Source organism: Hesperophylax consimilis, chromosome 18 (genome assembly GCF_061612785.1).
Source record: "Hesperophylax consimilis isolate HC1 chromosome 18, BYU_Hcon_1.0, whole genome shotgun sequence".
Lineage (NCBI taxonomy): Eukaryota > Metazoa > Arthropoda > Insecta > Trichoptera > Limnephilidae > Hesperophylax > Hesperophylax consimilis.
This window is the reverse complement of record NC_142853.1, coordinates 10,850,087-10,871,570: the sequence shown is the minus strand read 5'-3', so window position 1 is coordinate 10,871,570 and position 21,484 is coordinate 10,850,087. Positions and strand designations below refer to the sequence as shown.

Genomic DNA, 21,484 nt, shown 5'->3' with positions numbered 1-21,484 from the left:
ATTATTTTCGATTTAAAAAAATTAAAAAAACATGTATTTTTTATTTTATTTTTTATTTCATTTGTGAAATGCATCCGGGAGTAAAACTTTTGTACTCAACTGGGAAAGTTCGAGCAGTACATCCTGCTCCCGCTCACTTACGAAGAATAAGAGAAAAGGAGACGAACAACATTATCCTGCAGAATCGATATTTCAACTGGTATTCGCTCTGCAAAGTTTGGTGGAAAGTTTCCAAAAAAAACCGCCGTACCTAAAAATGAATTGTAATCACGTTCACACAACGATGAATAGAACGCATTTGATGCCTTGGTTTCTGGAAATGGAAATTGTAGAAACAGTGAGTTAAAAAAAGTTATTTAGGAAAGGTATCCAATGAATATGCGATTTTTTTTCATAATTTTTGAGGAACAACTGTCGGTTGTAGCCTTAGGGGGTATTTCACTATGTCGGGCTAAATATCTGACTAGCTATCCGTTGGCTGGCTTTAAAGTTCAGAATAACTTCGTTATTCAACGGCGACCGTTTCACCATTGTTTCGAGCTTCCGGATAGATAACACTCGAAATAGTCTGGCAACATCGCAAAATGTTTGCAGTTACTCCATCTACTGCCACGGCTGTCATGCGTCACAGTCCGCACACCGCGAAGTGTGCATTTTTTTGGTTATGTTATGTTGATTTTCAGGTCATTTTAGATAGATTCGTGTCTAATTAATACATTGTTTCTTATTTTGAACACAATCAAATAATTCAGGATGGATCATACAAGCATTCAAATTCATTCAACAAAATTCGACTCACTTCTCAGCTGTTAAACTCGGAATGTTTTGACGCCATCTTTGATTCGAGGAATAGCGCCTAACGTGAAGTTCGAGCACTGATTAGTCAAATCTAACTTTAACCCGAGCGTTAGCGTTATTCAGATATAGTGAAAACGAAAAAATGACTAATCCGCGGATTAGTGCTTGTTCAGAACATAATCAGAGATAGTGAAATACCCCCTTAGATTTAACGTTGAGACACCATTGACTGCACAGTTCATTTGGTCAACCTGTAGGCATTTAGAACAAGCTATAAAACTAAAATAAAGTTCAATAGTATATTACAATTACCATTATATATTATGCAAAAAAAAAACAGAATGTTGCTCCGGTTAATGACATTCGTTGACCTAGATTAAAACACCATTAGTCTTATGGGACCCAAAATTCAAAACTCGAAATTCGAACTCAAAGTCATTTCCTTCAATTTCCACGGATTTGATATTCATCCATATCCGAAAAAACAAGACGCCATATTGTTTTTCCTATTTTTCAATTAATGCTTAGTGAATAAGAAAAAGGTGTATTGAAACTCTGGCAACGCCGATCAGTCGTTTTGTTAGTCTACCAGTAATAAAATGTTATTTTACATTTATTGTATAAAATTTATACCGAAAATGGTTTCTACATAAAAATTATAGTCTGGACTGAAAATTATTTCAATTCCAAATTCAGTAGAACGGACTTAATAACTTTCATCAAAATGGAAGTAAGTATTTAATTAAAAACTTTTTTAAATTATAGCTTTTTAAGACCATACTGACCTTTACATTCAATGTAGAAAAAATAAAAAAAAGTTAGTTAAAATGTTGATTTAAATATTGGAAACCTAATTTTTAACGCAAGTTTGAGCGTCTGTCCACAACGCACACACCCGCAAACAGCTTATACTAGTGAAATGCGAGCGCAGAAATATCGGCGTCTCTGTCTCGCTCGTTCGCCAGCTACGCTTGAGAGGGAGACAAAAGCACGTCTCTGCGGCGATAGAAGCGTCGCATTTAGCCATGGATGGGTATTTGGTGCGCGGCAACTCAGTTTCTCGCAGTCCTCTAACCGGGATCGTTCGCAGTTTGAATTTTGTTCCAATCGTTGAACAAAATGTAAAATACCTTCCATTGCTTGCAAAGTAATCGACATTAGTGATGGACACAATATATTCAAGAATGCCAAAAATTATCCACGAATCGCATTTTTGTTAACAGAATAATGCTAAGTTAGCAAAAGTAATTAAATATGTCTCAGTTTAAATGTAAAAAATTCTCATGTAGTGTGGACGCAGGTGCATTGAGTTGAATCGGCTAATTTTCTCTTGGTTTTTTTTTAACCCGCCCCGCTTCATTCATGACATTGAACAAACGTATAAACTTTGCGGGAACCGGTTTCTAATAGAAAATAACTATAATGGTGTTGGTTGCTCTGTCCCAAGACACGTGGAATCCAATATTATCGCCATCCATATCGATAAAACCATAAACATTATATATATACATATATATGTTGGTCCACACCATGACATGTGACCAATGACATATATTACGAATGATTAAATCCTTTCCATCTTTCGTAAACTGTTTTTAAAACAAGACAAGGTACACAACAGTGTACATACTACAATTTGTTTATTTTTGGCGGCAAACGTTCAATTTTCAAACATGGATGACGATACAAATATGGATCTGACTTACACGGAGTCTATGCGTTTGATATGCGCTTTCAAAAAGCATGGCATCTTGTGGAATCCCCACGTGAGAGGGTACCACAACAGAGAGACCAAGGAAGAGGCTTGGAAGATCATTGCTGCTGAGTCTTCCATCCACCCTGAGGTCTGCAAGAGAAAGATGAAGTCCCTAGTATCATCCTGCAGGAGAGAAAAGATAAAAATTATCAAGAGTAGATCTTCTGGAAAGCCTCAAGATATCTATGATCCAAAATGGCGGTATTGGAACGCTTTCAAATTCTTGAGAGGGCTTGAAGATGATGACGAAGACCCCTTAGGAACAGCTCCAGAACAGGTAATCTCAACTATAAAGTGAAAACTCTGTTTTTGTACACATATCTACTTTACAAATCTTTATATCCCTTATCTCCTTTCCCACCCCACACCTCTTAGCCTCACAACATACTTCAATTAGGGATATTGCATACGCCAAAGTTCCAGTGGCTTCGTGCAGTTGTCATTAAAAAAACTGACGTCAATTTTTTCATTTTAGAAATTGTGTTCCTTTTTCGGAACAGGTTTTTTTCGACAGGCAGAGTTTGGTACCCACCCTAATAGAAACATCTTTCAATTTGATCTCTGCTTGTTGAAAACTCAATTTAATCTATTTAAATGGTGACAAAATTACATTTTTATGTCATGAATGCATACTTGATGATATTTTTAGTTGAGAACCTTAAATTTCTCCAGACCTGAACATAGGTATGTCATTTTTCACATTAAAATGGTGCTTTCAATTATTTTTTTCCGAGCTACGGCTCGTGGACGCACGTACAATATTCTTGTGAACACCGAGCATTCTGTTTTCGAATGCTTCGGCATTGCTCGGGTACGTTCGGGTAAGTTCGGGAATGTTCACGGGCAGTTCGGGCTGTGACGTCGTGCCGATAGTACGGGTCCGTACGGGCCGCAGACCTGTGCCGAAACATTAATTGTTCAATTCCCTGATCTACAACTAAATTCGCTTGAGAATATAATCGAACAGATATCTATGACCAACACTTGGAAAAGAATGGATTTCTCACACGAAGAGACGCTTGTGCTTCTCAACATTTACAAGAAATTTCCAATACTTTGGGATACAAAAGCTCGCGGGTACCACGATAGAAAACTGAAAGCTAATGCCTGGAATGAGATATCTACGGAAGTTAAAGTTCATCCCGAAATCTGCAAGCGGAAGATAGACTCTTTGTTCGCCTCGTACCGTAGAGAAAAGAGAAAATTGGATAAAAGCAGGACAACTGATGCTGCAGAGGATGTTATAACACCGAGATGGAGATTTTGGAATGCGTTCAGATTCGTCAGAGGACTGGCTGATGGTGACGAAGACCCTCTCGGAGAAGGACCAGAGGTGGTGAGTCATATTTTATTAATAGTTTATTTTAAAATGCCATTATGAATAATATATTTTATAATTTATTTATCTTAACCTCTCCAGCGTTTTAGGGTCATATATGACCGGGCGTCCGTATTTTATAAAAGTATTTTATTTTATTTTTCTATCGTGCTGAAATACGTAATTTTTGACGTTAGTAAGGTATTTTGTTTGTCTCAATTATTTATTCTGGAAATAAATAATAATAAAATAATAAAAATAGCCAAAATGAATAGTTCATATTTCGCCCCGATATAGTAACAATCGGTTTAACTTCAGAAATTATTTTTTTCCCCAAACAAAACGAATATGTTTTAGAACTATCGAGTTCTCTCAATTTTTCTATGATTGGAGTAAAAATGTGGCTAGCTTTCTTTGCGACATTTTACACGTTTTATATTAAAATTTTATTATTTATAAATAGTAATGTTTATTTTAAATGCATACACCGGAAAGCTCATTTTATGTGGTTTCTGAAACAGGATTTGTTTTTACGTAAAATCAAAAAAATAAGATGTATATAGCGTATTTGAAACACACAGAAAACATAGAAAACTGAAGAAATGTGTTGAAAGTAGGGAGGCCGTTACAGTTGAGGGATATACATAATATACAAATATACTTAATACGAAATCGCTTGCCATACAATCTCATGCAGTTCTCACACACGAGTAATATAATTAAATATACACGGTGTATGAAAATTTGTAGTACAAGCGGAAAACTGGTGAATCTGCATCACATTTTGAGTCGATTTTATGATACCTATAACTTTTTTTCATTTGAGTTTTCGTTTCTGAGTAAATGGAGTCCTAAGTTGGATTTTTTTGGTTAAATTTGAAAAAAATCCCTCTTAGGGGTTTATTATCGGCGGTATGTCTTTTAAAATGAATCGAAGCGTAGACCCGGTTCCAAAGGTTTTAAAATGAATCGAAGCGTAGACCCGGTTCCAAAGGTTTTTTAAACCTTAAAAAAATGCTATGATCGAAAAATAAAGTTTTTTTGAGTGTTCCTGGTTATGCAGTATTCCCCAAATTCTCGCTACAGGACATCATGTTTGATCAAAACCTCCTAGATCAAAAGGCCGGGACACTGAATCAAATCAGCCTCCTAACTTGTATGAGAACCTTCAAAAATGTATTTTTGTTTCTTTTTTAAATTAACTAAAACATTTTAAGATGTTTTGATAAATAAGATTAATTGAAAAAAAATTAAACGAAATTTTTTGTTAAATTCCACACAAGTTGTGTTGCCTTGTGATCTAGGAGGTTTTGGTACAATACACGTGGGGGTGACCTAGATTATACTTCTTGATCATATTTTGTAAGTTATCTCCCCTCTTCCACTTACTTATCTTCCAGTTTTCTCTTCCACTACATTAAATTATTGTATAGCTTCCGAGTGTAGCTAGAACATAATGATATAATCTATATATACTGAAGACTCCCACTTATATTTACATATTATACATATTCGCCGTGTGCCCCTAACTACCTTTATGGTATCCTAACCTATCGGAGGTTGGCTGTCATCAGGGCAATCATCACCCTGCGGGCTGCAGCCTGGAGCAACTGAAAGGCCCTCCACACGATCCGACTTGCAGAACGTACCGCCAACCGAATTATAATTATTCCGACCGGCCGACAATAGAATAATAATAATTTGGTCGGAGGTCTTGTCTACACAAATCGACCAAGAATTATCTAGACGGGGCGAGGGATCCTTTAAATTAACACCGAAACCAAAAATATTTATCAAAAATAAAGTGCATTATCATGCAGTCGAAAGATCGGAAGAAGCATTGCTTTTTACCTTTTGTTGGTCTGCACGGAGCAAATTTGTCTTCCACATTTATTTCTAGCAAAACAATTACGTCACGCAACAAATTACGACAACACTTTTGCCACAAAATGAACGATCTTCGCTGGTTTCGCATGCATTTTTAAAAGTTTACATCAAGTCACGTTGTTAAGTTCTTGTAAAGCGATGCCTTTCAGGTTTGCTATTGAGCGATAACTATAGGCTAAATTTACATCAATGGCGATAACATAATTGTGTTTTATATTATAGGGAACTTTCATTTATATCTAGGCTTTCGAAGCGAGGCATCGGAATTCGACGGGGAGTTGTATTATGAGTGGTTTTATTTTTGTATTATGATAAATAATTATGAGAGGGCTAATCTATTATTGTTATATAAAGATACCTACACACGATCCGATCCAGTCGGGCCTATTATCGAGAAATAACTTCTAAATTAGTTACCATATCCTTTCAAGGTATTTTCGTAGGTTTCATAGGCTTGATGTTTGGTATATTGTAAAATGAGAAGTTATAACAACACGCCATTCAGATTCTTAGTGAAAATATTAAAATAGAATAAGACACAGATAATACAAAAAGATAACGGTCGCCATTGGTACTCAAACCCTGATCATCTAACCAGTTGAGCTGCAGAGACTTAATTAAATTCGGTCATTTTTATTGATCCCATCTTTTAATTTCAGAATAAACAATTTCACATTTTATCATAAATAGGCCATTTTCACTTTAAAAAAAAATAATATATTCTTCTTAAAAAATACGATGGAGAAGGTATTTTTATTTTATTTTTATGTTGATGAATAAATTTTCTATAACGATTTAAAATGTGTTTTCGAATTGTTAATTTTTATTCGTGAATTTGGCGGCGTATTCTATTTTCTATCCCTTCGATAAATTATGCCAATGATCTTAAAATTGTATCTTTTTTAAATTCCCCATTTTTTGCAGGATACCAGTACTTGGCGAGACGTCTCCCCCTGGTCCACGTCCAAAATGCTCGCACACAAACATAGAAAGATCGAAATGTCTCCACTGCCTTCTAAACCTGCAAGTAGTTCATCCGATAAAGACTCACCAGAATCTCAAAAAGACGACGAAAAAAGAGAAAAAGACGACGAATACACAGCAATAGGGATAACTGTAGAAGCAAAATTACGAAAGATGTCGTACGACCAGAAGCTATTTGCGGAGAATATAATCAACCAGGCGCTTTACAAAGGACTTCTATTCCAGCTGACGGAATTGTCAGAGATTCGGACTACGGAATTTCCACCAGGATATTATCTCCCCAAGACGAAGTCAGGACGTAGCCAGGAGAGGTCACAGAAGCAAAAACCGCACAGTTCAATAATTGATAGAGAAGGTGGAGGTTCAATTCCAAGAACTACTATCAAAAGAAAGATCTCTTCAGGATCACCTGATGGTAGTTCGTCAGAAGATTAAACAAAGTTTAAAAAAATGCTAAATTGATATGAATGGTAGCCGAAAGAAAGATCATTGAAAATTCTCGACCAAAAAGAAGGCATTTTGTAGCCAATCAATTTACGATGAGCTTTGGTAGCAAGACGCTGAACAAGTATTTTTCACTCTTTTACTTTCGTCTTCTTCTTCTGATGCCCTCACCTATCGGAGATTGGAAATCTTCGTCCTGCAGGCTGCCGCCCGGAATCTCTCGTCGGAACTTCACTTGTACCAGCATATAGATTTCGAAGCCAGGAAGTGCTTTGTCTTTTTGTACTACTTTTTTTGTATTTATCTTTCCTTGATTTGTTCTATATAGATTTTTTTTAACAATCTTGGCGTCAAACTAAGAAATTAAAGTATGCAATGATTATAATAAGTAGTGGGTACAGGTAAATCATTTTAAGAGCGAAAATTTGTATGTATTTCTGCACACCGTGGTTTAAATTGGTTCAAATAGTTTGGTACAGCCTCCCGCAGTCCCCTTTTACTGCAGTTAAACCACTGCACAAATATTTTTTAGTTGATTCTACGTGCTGTATATGTTTGAACCTAATAATAAATAACATGAGTGAGAATACCTATTTTCAAATAAATAATACCCATAACTCATAAAACTCACTCATTCAAAACTCGCAACAATATTATAACACTTAAATCTCAAATAAGAAGCTGGATACAAAACGCAGGGAGTTCAAAAATTTAAAATATACTGACACCAAATACAGACTGAAACCGAAACCACACCATGTAACATAATGTATAATTATTTCAGAAAAAATACAACATGATATGTTTTTAATTACTTCATATTATCCATACAAATAAATTTTAACAATATGTAAATGAAATCCTGAATCTCCAGTGAGGATATCATTATCTCTGTTCGTTACAAAAAAGGAAGATACTAAAACATGTATTATTATTATTACATTCGTTTTTAAAATTATTTATTTAACTGTGTTATTTATTAGCAGTGATTTTTGTCAGATAACCTTTCACTTTAAGCCATTTCTTATACGCAATTTCTACCGATTTATAACAAGTTTCTCGTAAACTCCTTTTTAAGTTCCAAAAAAAATATTTTATTTTTTAAGATAATATCTATACATTTGTTATGACGAAACATTAATTATATTAATTCCCACGATAGAAAAACATCGCAAAGTAAGCTCCAAAAATGATTAAAAACATTTTTTTTCTGTTATTGAACATGTTATAGGCATGAAAAAACTCATAGTGTATCTCTAAATGCAACTAAAGCATTTGTCGAGAGATTATTCATCTATTTCAAACGAGTTGTGTTTTATTAAATATTATCGATTTTTTAATATCAGCGCTATTCATATTTACGGTGACCGGATAAATCATCACAATGATAATTCATCACATCTTTAAAAAGTTATACATATAAAGTAATGGAAAGTGATGAAACAAAAACTTTATTAACTGGGTTAAGTAGGTTAGGTTAGGTTAAGTTAGGTTAGGTTAGGTTAGTAAATTATATTTTTTTCATCGTTTCTAATGACTTTATATCATTTTTTAAAAGTGTGTTGAATTGTCACTGTGTTGAGTTATCATGGAACCCGCATTTACATATCTCCCTTTCAAACCATCTTTGAACGCGTACTACGGGGTTTTAATGCAGAGATCCGTGAGTGTGCTTTCGAAAACTCGAAACGTCAATATTTTTAGTACCTAATTAAAATCGTTAAATAACATGTACGGCAGGTACTATTTTATTTAGTTTTAGTTTAGTGCCTACTTAGTAAGCCAAGGACGAAGAGAAAATTCTTATACTAGGTAGGATCTTATTTATATTTTAGTCCTTGCCTTGTGATGTGAAAAGGCCTGCGTTCCGCGGCCTTGTCAAATGGAGCCTGCGTTGTGTTATCCATAGTAATAAGGTGTGAAGGATAAAAGTTAATGCTGTATAATAAAGTAGGTGTTATTTACCTGATGGAGAAAAATTTATTTTTTGTTTGTGGTACCAACTTGTATAATAATTATTAGTAGATAGTGATAGTGAAAAATCACGGGATGGTTTAAATTCTTTACAAATCAGTTCTAATTTGGAAAATAAATTTCCGTTAAAGTTTTCACGTTTAATTTTTTGCTTGTCTGAATGCTTCACACAAATCAGTTTCAATTTTGAAAATGATACTAGTTAGAGCTAATGCGTTATTTATGTAGATGTCGAATTTTTATTTTTTTTTTAAATTCGGATTTTGTGTGAATATTTTCAGGAAATCGGTGACAATTAGATCGACAATCGGGGAAATCAGATACTTGAGTCGGGCTATGTCAAGAGTCAGAACAGTAGAAGAGGATGTATGAGACTATGTATGAATGTGAATGAGGCAAGGAGTGTGTGCCAAGACCGAGTTGTTTGGCGGTCCGTTCTCTCTGCCTACCCCTGCGGGGAAACGGCGTGATGGTTAGTTAGTTAGTTAAATCGGTGCAGCGCACTGCCAAACTGAAATTTCCTGAAAATATTCATACAGAAAATTCGAAAAAAAATAAAAAATCGTTTTGGATTAAACGACATCATTAATGTCGAATTTTGCAAAATTAGCACCCGTCATACTCAAAAGTCACTGCTTTGAGCAAATCCGAGTGCATTCACGGAGAAAGATCAGTAGAGTCACGTGGGGTAACCGTACGCGGAGTGTAAGTGTTCGCAGTGATGTTTCCGACAAGATTGTGCCTGTTAAGCGCCCGCGCGTTCCTTAATTCAGTAGCGTTCTGGATCGCGCCGAAGAGGGAAATGTGTACAGTGGATGCTGATTTGTCAATTAAAACTGGTAGGTAAATTACTTTTTTTCGTGCTTTTCTTAAATTTTTCATCTCCGTTACCGATGTGTGCTATTGTGTAACCAGCTGTGTCAGAGCGACGTGGTCTATGATAATTTTTAGTGAAATATTGTTAGTTAGACGGGTGCAAAGTGATAATTCTAATAAAGATAACCACTTATCTGATTTTCAAAGTTTATTAAATTTTGGTGTGATGGGGTAAGTGTGCTGGGGTAAGCGTTCGCAGTTGGATGAGTGCGAACACTTACCCCGATAGATAAAATTGATTTTATAGCATAATATTTCAACTCTCGTTATATTTTTACAGTGAAATATGCCGCGTGTGTACGTGAGAAAGAATCCAGAGAGGTCAGTTTGCACTCAAGAGCAGATTGAAACTGCAAAAAGGCTTGTGATAGAGGGGAAGAGTCAGCGGGCTGCTGCAGATATTGTTGGGATCAGTGAAGCCACTCTGCGTAAACGCCTAAAACTAAAAATTAATAGCAACTTCAATGGAGAGATATCGTCCGACTTTTACACCAGATAAAGAGGTAGATTTATAGATAAATAGGTACTTAATTTATCGTGCAGATGTCATTTTTTTGTGAAATGACGATCTGATAATTATTCATTTATTTTCAGGCCGAAATCGTTGATTATTGTAAAAAAACTGACGAAATGTTCTACGGCCTGACTATGCAGACAATGAGAAAATTTGTTTACGAGTATGCTGAAATAAACAAGATCGAGAACAGATTTGACAACATTAAAAAAACGGCTTGCAAGGATTGGGTGTATGGATTTCTAAAACGTAACCCTGTTTTAGATTTAAGACAGACTACTCCCACAAGTATTGCGAGAGCTATTGGGTTTAACGTAGTTCAAGTTTGGCGGTTTTACGCAAACTGAAAAATAAAGTCCTTATAAAAAGAAACTTCAGCAGAAGCAGAGAGATGCAGATGCAAAAATTTTCCGAAAACCAATAGTTAAAACCATGGAAATCGGACGACCACCTCTTTTCAAGAAAGTTACACCACAAAGAATCACCACAAAGCGTAAGGCGGGAGATTCCAGCGTGCATAACTGTTTAAAGAGAGCACAAAAACAGGCTTCTAAGGACTATTTTTGCCCACAATGCAAGGAGAAATATCGAGATCCAACAACAGAAGATTGGATAGAATGTATTGCGCGTAAAGCATGGTGGCATGAGAACTGCACAGACTACGATAAGGGGCAATTTAAGTGTGATAATTGCAATGGGGGGTAACTCTTCGCGGTGCGAACACTTACCCTACGGTATGCGTATACTTACCCCGCACACGGGGTAAGTGTACGCAATCGACATGCATGTAAACTTTTTTATATAACTGTTTGATTTATGAACCATATGAGGTTTTTATGGTTGTTTGAGATGCCTTAATAATCGTTCATATTAATAAACAAAAAAATTGAGTAAAATACCTAAAGCTTTTTAATACAAAAATCCCAATGTAAAAATTGCGCACGGTTACCCCACGTGACTCTAATGCTGATTTATTGAAAAACCTCTTCAAATTATTAGTCATCCTGCTAAAAACGGGACTGCAAGCCGCTTCCTGATAAAGTGTTGGTAGATTCGTAATAATATCTGAATATCCACCTGCTTTTGTGTTAATAATAAATGATGAAGACATGCAAAAATGTTGGGACTTTTATCGTTACATGTTATTTTGCTTAAATTTTATCGGGATACCTATCATTCGTTAATGGCCTATACAATCAGGTTTTTACAAGGAATACGAATAATTTGGAGAGATTTTGAATAAATTTGCATTATTTTTCAGACCGTTATGCGTTACAGTGAATTTAATTTTCTGTGCAGGGTCTTACAGCACTCGGTTGTGGCGATTGCTTACCGACCCGTGGGACGACGGGCTTACACGGGCAGACACACAATCACTAGTTGGAACCATAGATTAGTTTTGACAAAGCTCTTCAAAATGTCCCTGAAGTGTGGCACTGTGCCCTCTGGTTGGAAAAAAGCGGTAATTCACCCTATTCCCAAGAAAGGTGACCGCTCCAACCCGGCCAACTACCGCCCCATAGCGATCACATCAGTTCTGTCCAAAGTGATGGAACGTGTGATCAACGACAAACTGCTCACATACCTCGAGAAGAACAAAATTATCAACGACCGTCAATACGGATTCCGGCGGAACCGCTCGTGCGGTGATCTTCTCGCGTATGTGACGCATGTTTGGGGGCGGTGCCTGGAACGTCACGGTGAGACCCAAACGGTCGCACTAGACATATCCAAGGCCTTTGACCGGGTCTGGCACCGAGGACTTGTCAACAAATTGCATTCTTACGGACTTCCCGCATCCCTGTGTACGTGGATTGCTGACTTTTTAAGGGATAGGTCGATTCAGGCGGTTGCTGACGGTTTCACCTCTTCCTCGCACTCCATAAATGCTGGCGTCCCACAGGGATCGGTTCTGTCTCCGACTTTGTTTTTGTTGCACATCAATGACCTTTTGACATGTGCACCGATTCATTGTTACGCGGATGACAGTACAGTTCATGATAGCTTTTTGTTTGACAAGCCCCCAAAGGGCACACAAACTCCAACGGCTCGGAGGGCTTTGAAGCAGAGAATGGACGGTTATCTCGAGAGTATTTCCTCCTGGGGTAAAAATAATCTCGTCGAATTTAATGTTTCAAAGACCCAATCCTGTCTGATTACGTCTAAAAGGGATCCAAATGATAATCTAGTCTCCTTCAACGGAAGCAATCTTCCGAACAGGCCTTCCATTGATATGATTGGTGTAACTATAAGTGACCAGCTCAGGTACGGGGGCTCCATCGAAGCTAGAGTAAAGTTGGCCTCTCAGAAGCTGGGCGTACTGTACAGGGCCCGCAGATACTTTAATAGTACACAACTGCTCACCCTGTACAAATCGCAAGTGCGCCCTACTGTCGAATTTGGCAGCCATCTCTGGTCTGGAGCCCCAAAATACCTGAAAAAAACCCTTGACTCTGTGCAGAAACGGGCGGTCCGTTTGATAGATTCCCCAATCTTAACAAACGGACTGCAATCTTTAGAGCACAGGCGTCAGGTAGGTATGCTGTCCTTGTTCTATCGGTATTACAATGGAAGATGCTCTGAAGAACTAGCGTCATTGATCCCTTCGGCACCGGTGCGTAGTCGGGATACACGCCAAACGCGCGCCCAACATTTGTACACAGTTGACACTTGTCACATGAGAACGGGTCGCTTCTACGATTCGTTCTTAAGTTCAACAGCTCGGCTGTGGAACGAACTGCCGGCCTCTGTGTTTCCTCCCTCCTACAACATGGGACTCTTCAAGACCCATGTTCACTCCTTCCTCTCCACAAAAAGACCCTCCACACAGCATCCCCAAAGATGACATAGGCCCTGAGGGAAATTATTTTCTTCAGGGCCTCCTGTGTGGAGTAAATATAAAAAAAAATAAAAAAATAGATAGTTGCATCAGTGCAGATAATGCAGATATACAGGGTGTCCGGAAACTCGTAGTACAAGCGGGAAACTGGTGAATCTACATCACATTTGGAGTCGATTTTGTAGTATATTTTTTTTTATTTGAGCTTTCGTTATCGATTAAATCGAGTTTGAAGTTGATTTTTTTTTTTTTTTTTTAATCAAATTCTTATAAATTATTACTGAAGATCAAAGTACCCAACTAATTAAAACTATTTGAAAGTAAAACAAATGAAGAAACTCGGATTTGAAGCATTATTTTGAAATCACCCTTCATTTAACCCGGTGTAATCATAAAATATTTCTGCTCTGCAGGGTTAAAACATCTGTTATTCAACCCTAAACACCAGAAAAAACTTTAACCCTAAAATAGCCGAAAAATATTTTTTTTTGTTTTTTTTTTTTTTTGAAAATGCTCAAATCAAAAAACTTTATGTTTTTTTGGGTTCCCCATGTGGTGTAGATTCTCCAGTTTCCCGCTTGTACTACGAGTTTCCGGACACCGTGTATAACTAATTATAATAATATTTTTTTAGTGGGGAGTTTAGTTCAATCCCACACGTACCATATAGATAGGTATAGGTACATATTTTTGTACAATAGATATCGTCCCATAGCTTACAACACCGCTCAAGTCGAAAATTGGCGGTTTTCACATTTTAATGCCGATAGATAGAGCTGCTCATTGCGCGTCTAACCATTGGTCACATGATATAGATTTCAGTCAATTAGAAGCCTTCATTCAAAAAGTAGTAACAGCGCGCAAGTCGGTTAGCCTCTCAACACCGCACAAGTCGTTAGTCTGTCATACATTTCTCGTAAGAGTACTTCGCGCTCCGTGATTATTATATTTTTATGTGAGTTTTATCGCTGAAAGGTCTTTGCAAGATGTTTTAATAGAAGATTAAGAGGTAAGCTATATAATACAGTAATGTTTATTGATTATCACATAATATTCATATAGAAAGAAATCATTATTGAATATCTTCATTTACTTAAGCGGTGTTTACTAACCAGCTTTTTTAACTTGGGCGGTGTTTCAAAATGTATTTTATTTCTTTGAGGAAGCTCAATAATTGAAATACACTATGGATGGAGAAGAAAATGATTCATGGAGTTCAGGTGATGATGGTGTTTTGCAAGAAATCTAAACTCAGATCATGTGACAACATAACGAACAAAAGCGGCAATATTTATTTGAAAATTTCTGGAAGAACATGAACTGGGAGCAGCAAAGATCATTTATAACTTCTCATGTTAATAAAGTACCAAAGAAAATTACAAAAAATCCAGAAATCATCCAAAAGAACTGATAGTCGAACTTACGTTTTCAAGATTGATAATGTACGTCACCAAGTCTTTAAAAAAATGTTCTTGGCCACTCTTGGCATTAAAGATTCGTTTATAAGATATTGGCTGACAAAAACAGACTGTGCCATGCCTCCAAATTTGTCTACTTCAACCAGTAACCGCAGAAATCCAGAGAAAATTGAAGACCACAAATATGTTGAAAAGTTTTTAGCAGGTCTTCCAAATATGCCGTCGCATTACTGTCGTGCTAAAACATCACGAGAATACTTAGAACCAATTTTCTCGAACATGACACAGCTCTACCACACATATCAAGAGAATTGTGAGTTAGAGGGTAGAGAATGCCTTGGTCGTAAATTATTCGACAAATTATTTTTGAAACTCAATCTGAGCCTATTCTACCCGAAGAAAGATCAATGTAACGATTGTTGCAGTCATAAAACTGGAAACATTACGGATGAAGAATACGCACAGCATGTTTTGAAGAAAGATCGAGCCAGGAGAGAGAAAGATACTGACAAAGATATTGCACAGTCCGGAGCTTGTCATGTATTCACACAGGATGTTGAATCGGTAAAATTGGCTCCGTATCTTCAAGCTAATGCAATTTATTATAAAACTAAATTATGAATCCATAATTTTACATTATACAATTTAGCAACTAAAGAAGTAATGTGTTATTGGTTCGATGAGTCAAATAGCACACTTGAAGCCTTTGTTTTTGCTTCATGCTTAGTAGACTATCTAGAGAAAGTTTTGAGCCAGAAATTATTGCCTGTGATTTTATATTCCGATGGCTGTTGTGCTCAAAATCGCTATGATACCTTAAGCAATGCTTTATTACGTTTAGCGATTGAAAAAAAAATATTGTAATTACTCAAAAGTACCTGGTAAAAGGCCATACCCACATGGAATGTGATTCCGTACACAGTGCAATAGAGTTTAAATTAAAAGGTAAAGAAATTTACCTTCCACAACAATACATGGCTATTACTAAAACCGCTAGGAGTGATCCTATGACTTACGAAGCTCGTTATTTGGACTATACCTTTTTTACCGACTTTTCGAAAGAATTAATTTATAAATATATACGGCCTTGTAAAAAAGCAGGTGACCCAGTCGTCACAGATGTACGTATGCTAGAATACAGACCAAATAGCACAATTTGGTAAAAAATTGGTTTTGATGACGAGCTTCAGCCGTTACCACATCGTCCCACGCCAATTAACAGCATTAAACAAATAAATCACCTGCAGAAATTGTATGCAGCTAGAATACCAATTACAAATCGGAAGTATAAAGATTTGTAAGACCTAAAAAGTGTATTACCATCTAGTTGCCACTCTTTTTATGATGACCTTCCGCACAGCAATCGCTAAAGACTGCAACTAACTATTAGACTAGAGATTTCGAGTATATTTATTTATTTTTATAATTTTATTACTATTATATCTTGTTTAGTTGGAGTTTATTGAAGACTATGTTTTAAATATTTTCATGGTAAAATAAAAAAATAATAATAATAATTGCACTTAGGTACGCTCTAAAGGTTCGTGTGTCACCAAATAACTTTAAGCAATTGATCTCAACAATGTTATTCTTAAGATTTAGGTTATAAATACCTATTTATAACGATTGTTAATTATTTTTGAAATATTTCTTGATAAAAACTTTTCTTTGTAAATCGTCTTTAATACCTTATTCCCTAACATTTCCGCAAGCAACACCGCCTAAATCTAATAAAATATCAGTCAACACAGCTCAAGTCATAAAATAAAAGTTAAAATAAAGTAAATTGTCAAAGTAAGTATAAATAATTATTTCTTAACCTCTAACTAGGGTATTTATTAAGTAATAACAGAAAAAATCCACCGAGTTTTTAAAATAAACAGTTTTTTTCGTCTCCTGTAAAGTTGGTAAAAATGACTTATGCGGTGTTGTTAGCTAAGGGACGATATGCGAAAAAAAAAAAAAAATAAAGAAAAATAAATTAGTAATTAAGGAGAACTATGCAGGGCGTGGTCTTGAGTGAGCTTGGGCCCAGCGCTCACTCAGGAGTGGCGCTTGGTGCTGGTATGCTGCGGTCACCACCGTGTTGGCGGAGGCCATTAGCCGCATCCTGGCTCCAGTGACCTGGTGTCTCATCAGACCGGCAAATCGGAACATAGACGATGTCCTGCTGTATCTTCTGTATCCAAATATCATTCTACAGGCGTCATTATATTGGATTCGGGGTCGTTCCATCGAGCAAGTTCGGTAGTGACACCATGTCTCACACGCATAAAGGCCGGTACAGAATGCGTTGAACAGTTTGTACTGATTGAACGTTGATAATGGACAATACAATGCGTCTGGAAGGTATTCGTTTAGGAATACTAATTTACAATGTTAGCGCTACAACATTCACATATTGGCACTTGTGCGCGGTGAATTTGAATTGAGTGTCCTTTACTATCGAGAAGGTTTTGCAAACGCTGACTGGACAGTAGGTGTAATTCTTTCAATTATTTTACACACGTAACTTAGCGGAGAATGAATTGCAGTACCCCCATTAATTAATTTTCTCCATTTATATTAGTTACTAGGATCATTTTAGCCTCTTGTTGCTTATACTGGGACACTCACTTGCTCAACATTTACAGTGGTCAACAGACACATTTCTTCGGACAGATTCTTACAATTCTTCCAGGTATCTAGAATATTGGTAAATTCTTTCACTAACCCAAGTCTTCACTGACACTCGGTTGCATTACCAAAAAAGTACTCATTCATTTGATCATTTATCAATTGGCTAAAGAGGATGGGCGCTGCTACCAATCTAATAACCATTTAAATACTTTACTACAATTTACTGCAAGCGTTTATTATCATGATTAATAGTCCCTTATCAAATCACACACACTCCTAAATTAATATATTTTTCTCTTGCAAAAGGCGGAATAGGACGAGGTCTATGTTCACATGTAATCGAATTTCACTTTTGTTTTCCGTGATGAATGAATGCAAATCATGGAAGCCTAATTAAACCCACTTCCCGACATCTGATGGAGCTGAACTCGGCAGATAGGCTCGTTCTTGATGACAATGCATTCTATCAATTTTTGATGGCAATAACGTACACACATTCGGATATGTACGCATTTCTCTGAAATCGGATGACATTACAGCAGTTAATATACGAAATAAATGTCGGTCTTCGATCAGCATTTTGCGAGGTTGGTAGAGTTTTCGACTCCAGTTCCTGGGGAGGAAGGAGCAATCCTGAGTCAAAACAAAAAAAAAATATATCAAAGACATTTAAAATAGATGTATTAAAGTAAAGCAAACATTTTAATTGTAAAAATTGCTGTATTTTTGCTGAAATACGTTTTATTGAGTCAGATTATTCCTGATATCCAATAAGACAGTGGTGAAAACAATTTTGCAATGAATCACAAATAAATATATTCGTAGTTCATTTTTCATATTTTTACTTGTGTTGAATGTTTCTCCGGGGGGATTCCTTCTTCATTCTGCATTTTTGGTGTCTTTAACCCTTTCAGACCTGAATTCAAACTGGCAGCGGTAGATTATATTTTGATGCTTGATGACAATTGGTAGTTATTTGGAAAAAAATAGTTTGTAAGTTATTGCTATTTTTCATTTGTATCTTGAATTTGAACTTTAGGTCTCAAAGTGTTTTTTTCACTTAAAATTACAAATCTTACTCTGTGTACGAAAATAGATCATTTGATTCATTTAATTTTTTTTTTAATAAAAATTAAATACTTTCAAAACAAAAACAAAAAAATCGTGAAAAAAGATTCTTTTAGTTTAAACACAAGAACCTGCATTCAATACATAAAAAATGGCTACCGCCTGAACTAGTAGCTAAAATTCAGTAAAAAATAGCGTGTAAAACCAGCTATACCAGCAATTGGAAAAAGAAAACAGCTAATTTTTATTGCCAATTTATTAAAATAAAATTCTGAATTGTATGTATTTTCAAGTATACACACGGTCTGAAAGGGTTAACAACATTTTGTAACCCATTTATTATTTTTGTGCCTACGCTCATGCCTACAAGCTACTTGAAGTACAGTAGTTTAGCTGGTAGAAAATTCTTTCTGTAAACAAGACCTAATTACAGCACACGCTTTACAAATTATCGTCTAATATATTTATTATTTCCAGGATATTTTAGACCCAACGATGACGCCATCTTGGCTCAAGTCTAGGATGATCGGGAAACGGAAACAGACCCCACCAAAACCAATTCCAGACCCTCTGGCAGCCGCCCAACAAACGGTCGCCCCCTGCAACGGAGATGAAATCCATTCAATTGGCGTTACTGTTGCATCGAAGCTGAGGAAGATGTACCACGACCAGAGACTGTTTGCAGAAAACCTGATCAACCAGGCGTTGTTCAAAGGCATGATGTTTCAACTGAGTAGGCAATCAGAGATCAAAACCCCTCCGCAAAAACCCTCTAGCACTGAGACTTCTGGACTAAACGTTAGTCCAGTGACTTGTATAGAAATTTCTTCTAGCCAATCAAGTCAGTCGTCTCCACCTTTACCTGTACTAGAGAATCATATTGATAAAGACAAAGTTATTGAACAGTTGCAATGTGCTGAATCTAAAGTGACACATTGCGAAATTCTTTCTCAGGTTGTAAAACCTCGTGATATTCTTCCCTGTGATGTGAAACCGTGCGAGATTCTGCCTCACGTTGAACAGTCTTTTAATATCCTTGAATCACCTTGTCAGGTTCTGCCATCTCGCCACACACTGCCTTCCTTACCTCCGATTAGTCATTTAGTGATGGATAATCGTTTGCTGGATTCGGGATCTCTGTCTCCAGATGATTCGAGTGACTATAAGGAATTAACCATTCTATAGAATAGTTGTATCGAGACATACCGCTGCTATCTCTATTTTAACGTGAAGCTACAATAGAGCTCTCAGTAGCAGAACCATAGTTTATTTTTGATGAAAAGTGTCTAAAAATATCTAAAATATTTTAATTAGTCGTCGATTCTGTGCCATAAAAATTTATATAAGTTAATATTAGTTTTTTTTATACCAATTTTAGTCCATTTTAATGTCTGAATGATTTTTATTAAAGTACCTATCCTCATTTTCTATTTCTTCTGATGCTCCCTCCTATCCGAGATTACCTAATATCAGGTCAGTCTTCCTTACTATGAACGGTCTGATGTGACCAAAATATTGGAGTTGAGAACAATATGCTTGCAAATTGCAACTATATTTTTATGATCAAGGTCATTTTATGTTTTATTAAATATTTAGCCCTAATGGTTTTTTAATAAGGCATATAAAAGCAACTAAAATTCTACATACAGACTCATTTATTGACATTGGATAAATAGACACATAAACTAGATACGAGATAAACAAGAAAAATAAATGGAAAATAAATTACAAACTACAGCGTAGATATTGTACAACCATTGCAGCAAGGAAAGATGCAAAACAATTATTCATCTATGACAATACGCTTTGCATTTTATGGGTACATATTTAGATAGGGTGCTTAAATAACAGGTAATCTGTAACGCTCGCATCATCCGCTGGCGATGGTGTAGTTGGATATCACTCCAGTCATTATTTTAGTTCTTAAAATGTCTCAATGTTGTATTGTGCCTTTATGTTCCTCAAGAACGTCTGGACATGGGTTTTCAAGGGATGAAGTCAATATAAAGGTGGAAAGTGACTTAAAAATACATACATTTTAATGTAAAGTAATAAAAAATTCTAGTTGATTTTGCAATAATCACTTTGTTTTTTCAGACTATGTGATGCCACTAGAATCTGTTGTAATGGTAAGTATAGTCTAACTTGAGCAAAAAGCTGTTTTAATAGCATTTTAATTATTTACGTTTTCGAAAACTTTACTTAACCTCACTTTTCAACATTTTAGTTTAGAAAATCGTTTGAAAATTGTTATTTCGGTCGCAAGCCGCCAATTTAACATCTTACTCTGTTAGTAGTATTTGTGGATACATTCGTTCACAACGAAAATAATCTGAAATAGTTTGCGGTTATAAACATACCAAGGTTTCCCTTTTCCGAATTAATTTTGCAGTTATATTTCTCAATTTATTTTTTAATAATGACTTAAGAGTGGGTTATAGGGCATAATGGTGATTTGCTGGAAAACAGCTCCCTAAAACGGCTTAATACTACCTTTCGTATGTCATTCTCAGACTTCATATTTTTTTATACCAATTAATGGACTATTATTTTTCAGTCTGCCTATTTTTTTTTGTAGTTGTTGTAGGCATTCGACTATAAAAAATAAAAACATTGATACACCATACAACCCACTTTTAAAACTTCGATCCATGATTATCGCATTAAAAACGCTTTTACACAATATTTTTAATTTAAAATATGTATATAATACACACATCTGTAGAAGTACGGCCTCTTATTATCGTTATGATATCTGTGGATATTAACAATTAAATAAATACTTCATCTTGCACCAAATTTTCAAGACATTTCACAGTATTTTACTTATTACGGGTGAGAAGCCCCCGTGAACGGTACTGAAGCTATCGCTCCCTGTTTCACGGCGTATATATTTCGAAAATGCCATCAAAATGTTTCATTAATGGGTCTAAAAGTAGAATACCGACTCACTTGAAGCATTGCAATAATCTAATGAAGCTACAAAAAC

General features: G+C 36.0%; 2 protein-coding genes across 3 annotated transcripts in view; both read left to right on the top strand.

Annotated features, from left to right (window-relative positions):
* Window positions 1-19,820, top strand: part of LOC149415348 (uncharacterized) — a 35,150-nt gene extending 15,330 nt beyond the window's left edge. For both annotated transcript variants that reach the window (XM_089642554.1, XM_089642555.1), the window contains one exon: window positions 18,973-19,820. In XM_089642554.1, the coding sequence (XP_089498680.1) occupies window positions 18,973-19,680 (708 nt within the window). In that variant the 3' untranslated portion in view covers window positions 19,681-19,820. The remainder of the gene's footprint in view (window positions 1-18,972) is intronic.
* Window positions 1,776-8,145, top strand: LOC149415349 (uncharacterized). The gene is made up of 4 exons (XM_089642821.1): window positions 1,776-2,831; window positions 3,204-3,238; window positions 3,428-3,890; window positions 6,684-8,145. Exons 1-4 carry the CDS (start codon window positions 2,472-2,474, stop codon window positions 7,176-7,178), a joined length of 1,353 nt encoding a protein of 450 aa, XP_089498947.1. The 5' UTR covers window positions 1,776-2,471; the 3' UTR covers window positions 7,179-8,145.
* Window positions 19,821-21,484: the final 1,664 nt, after the last annotated feature.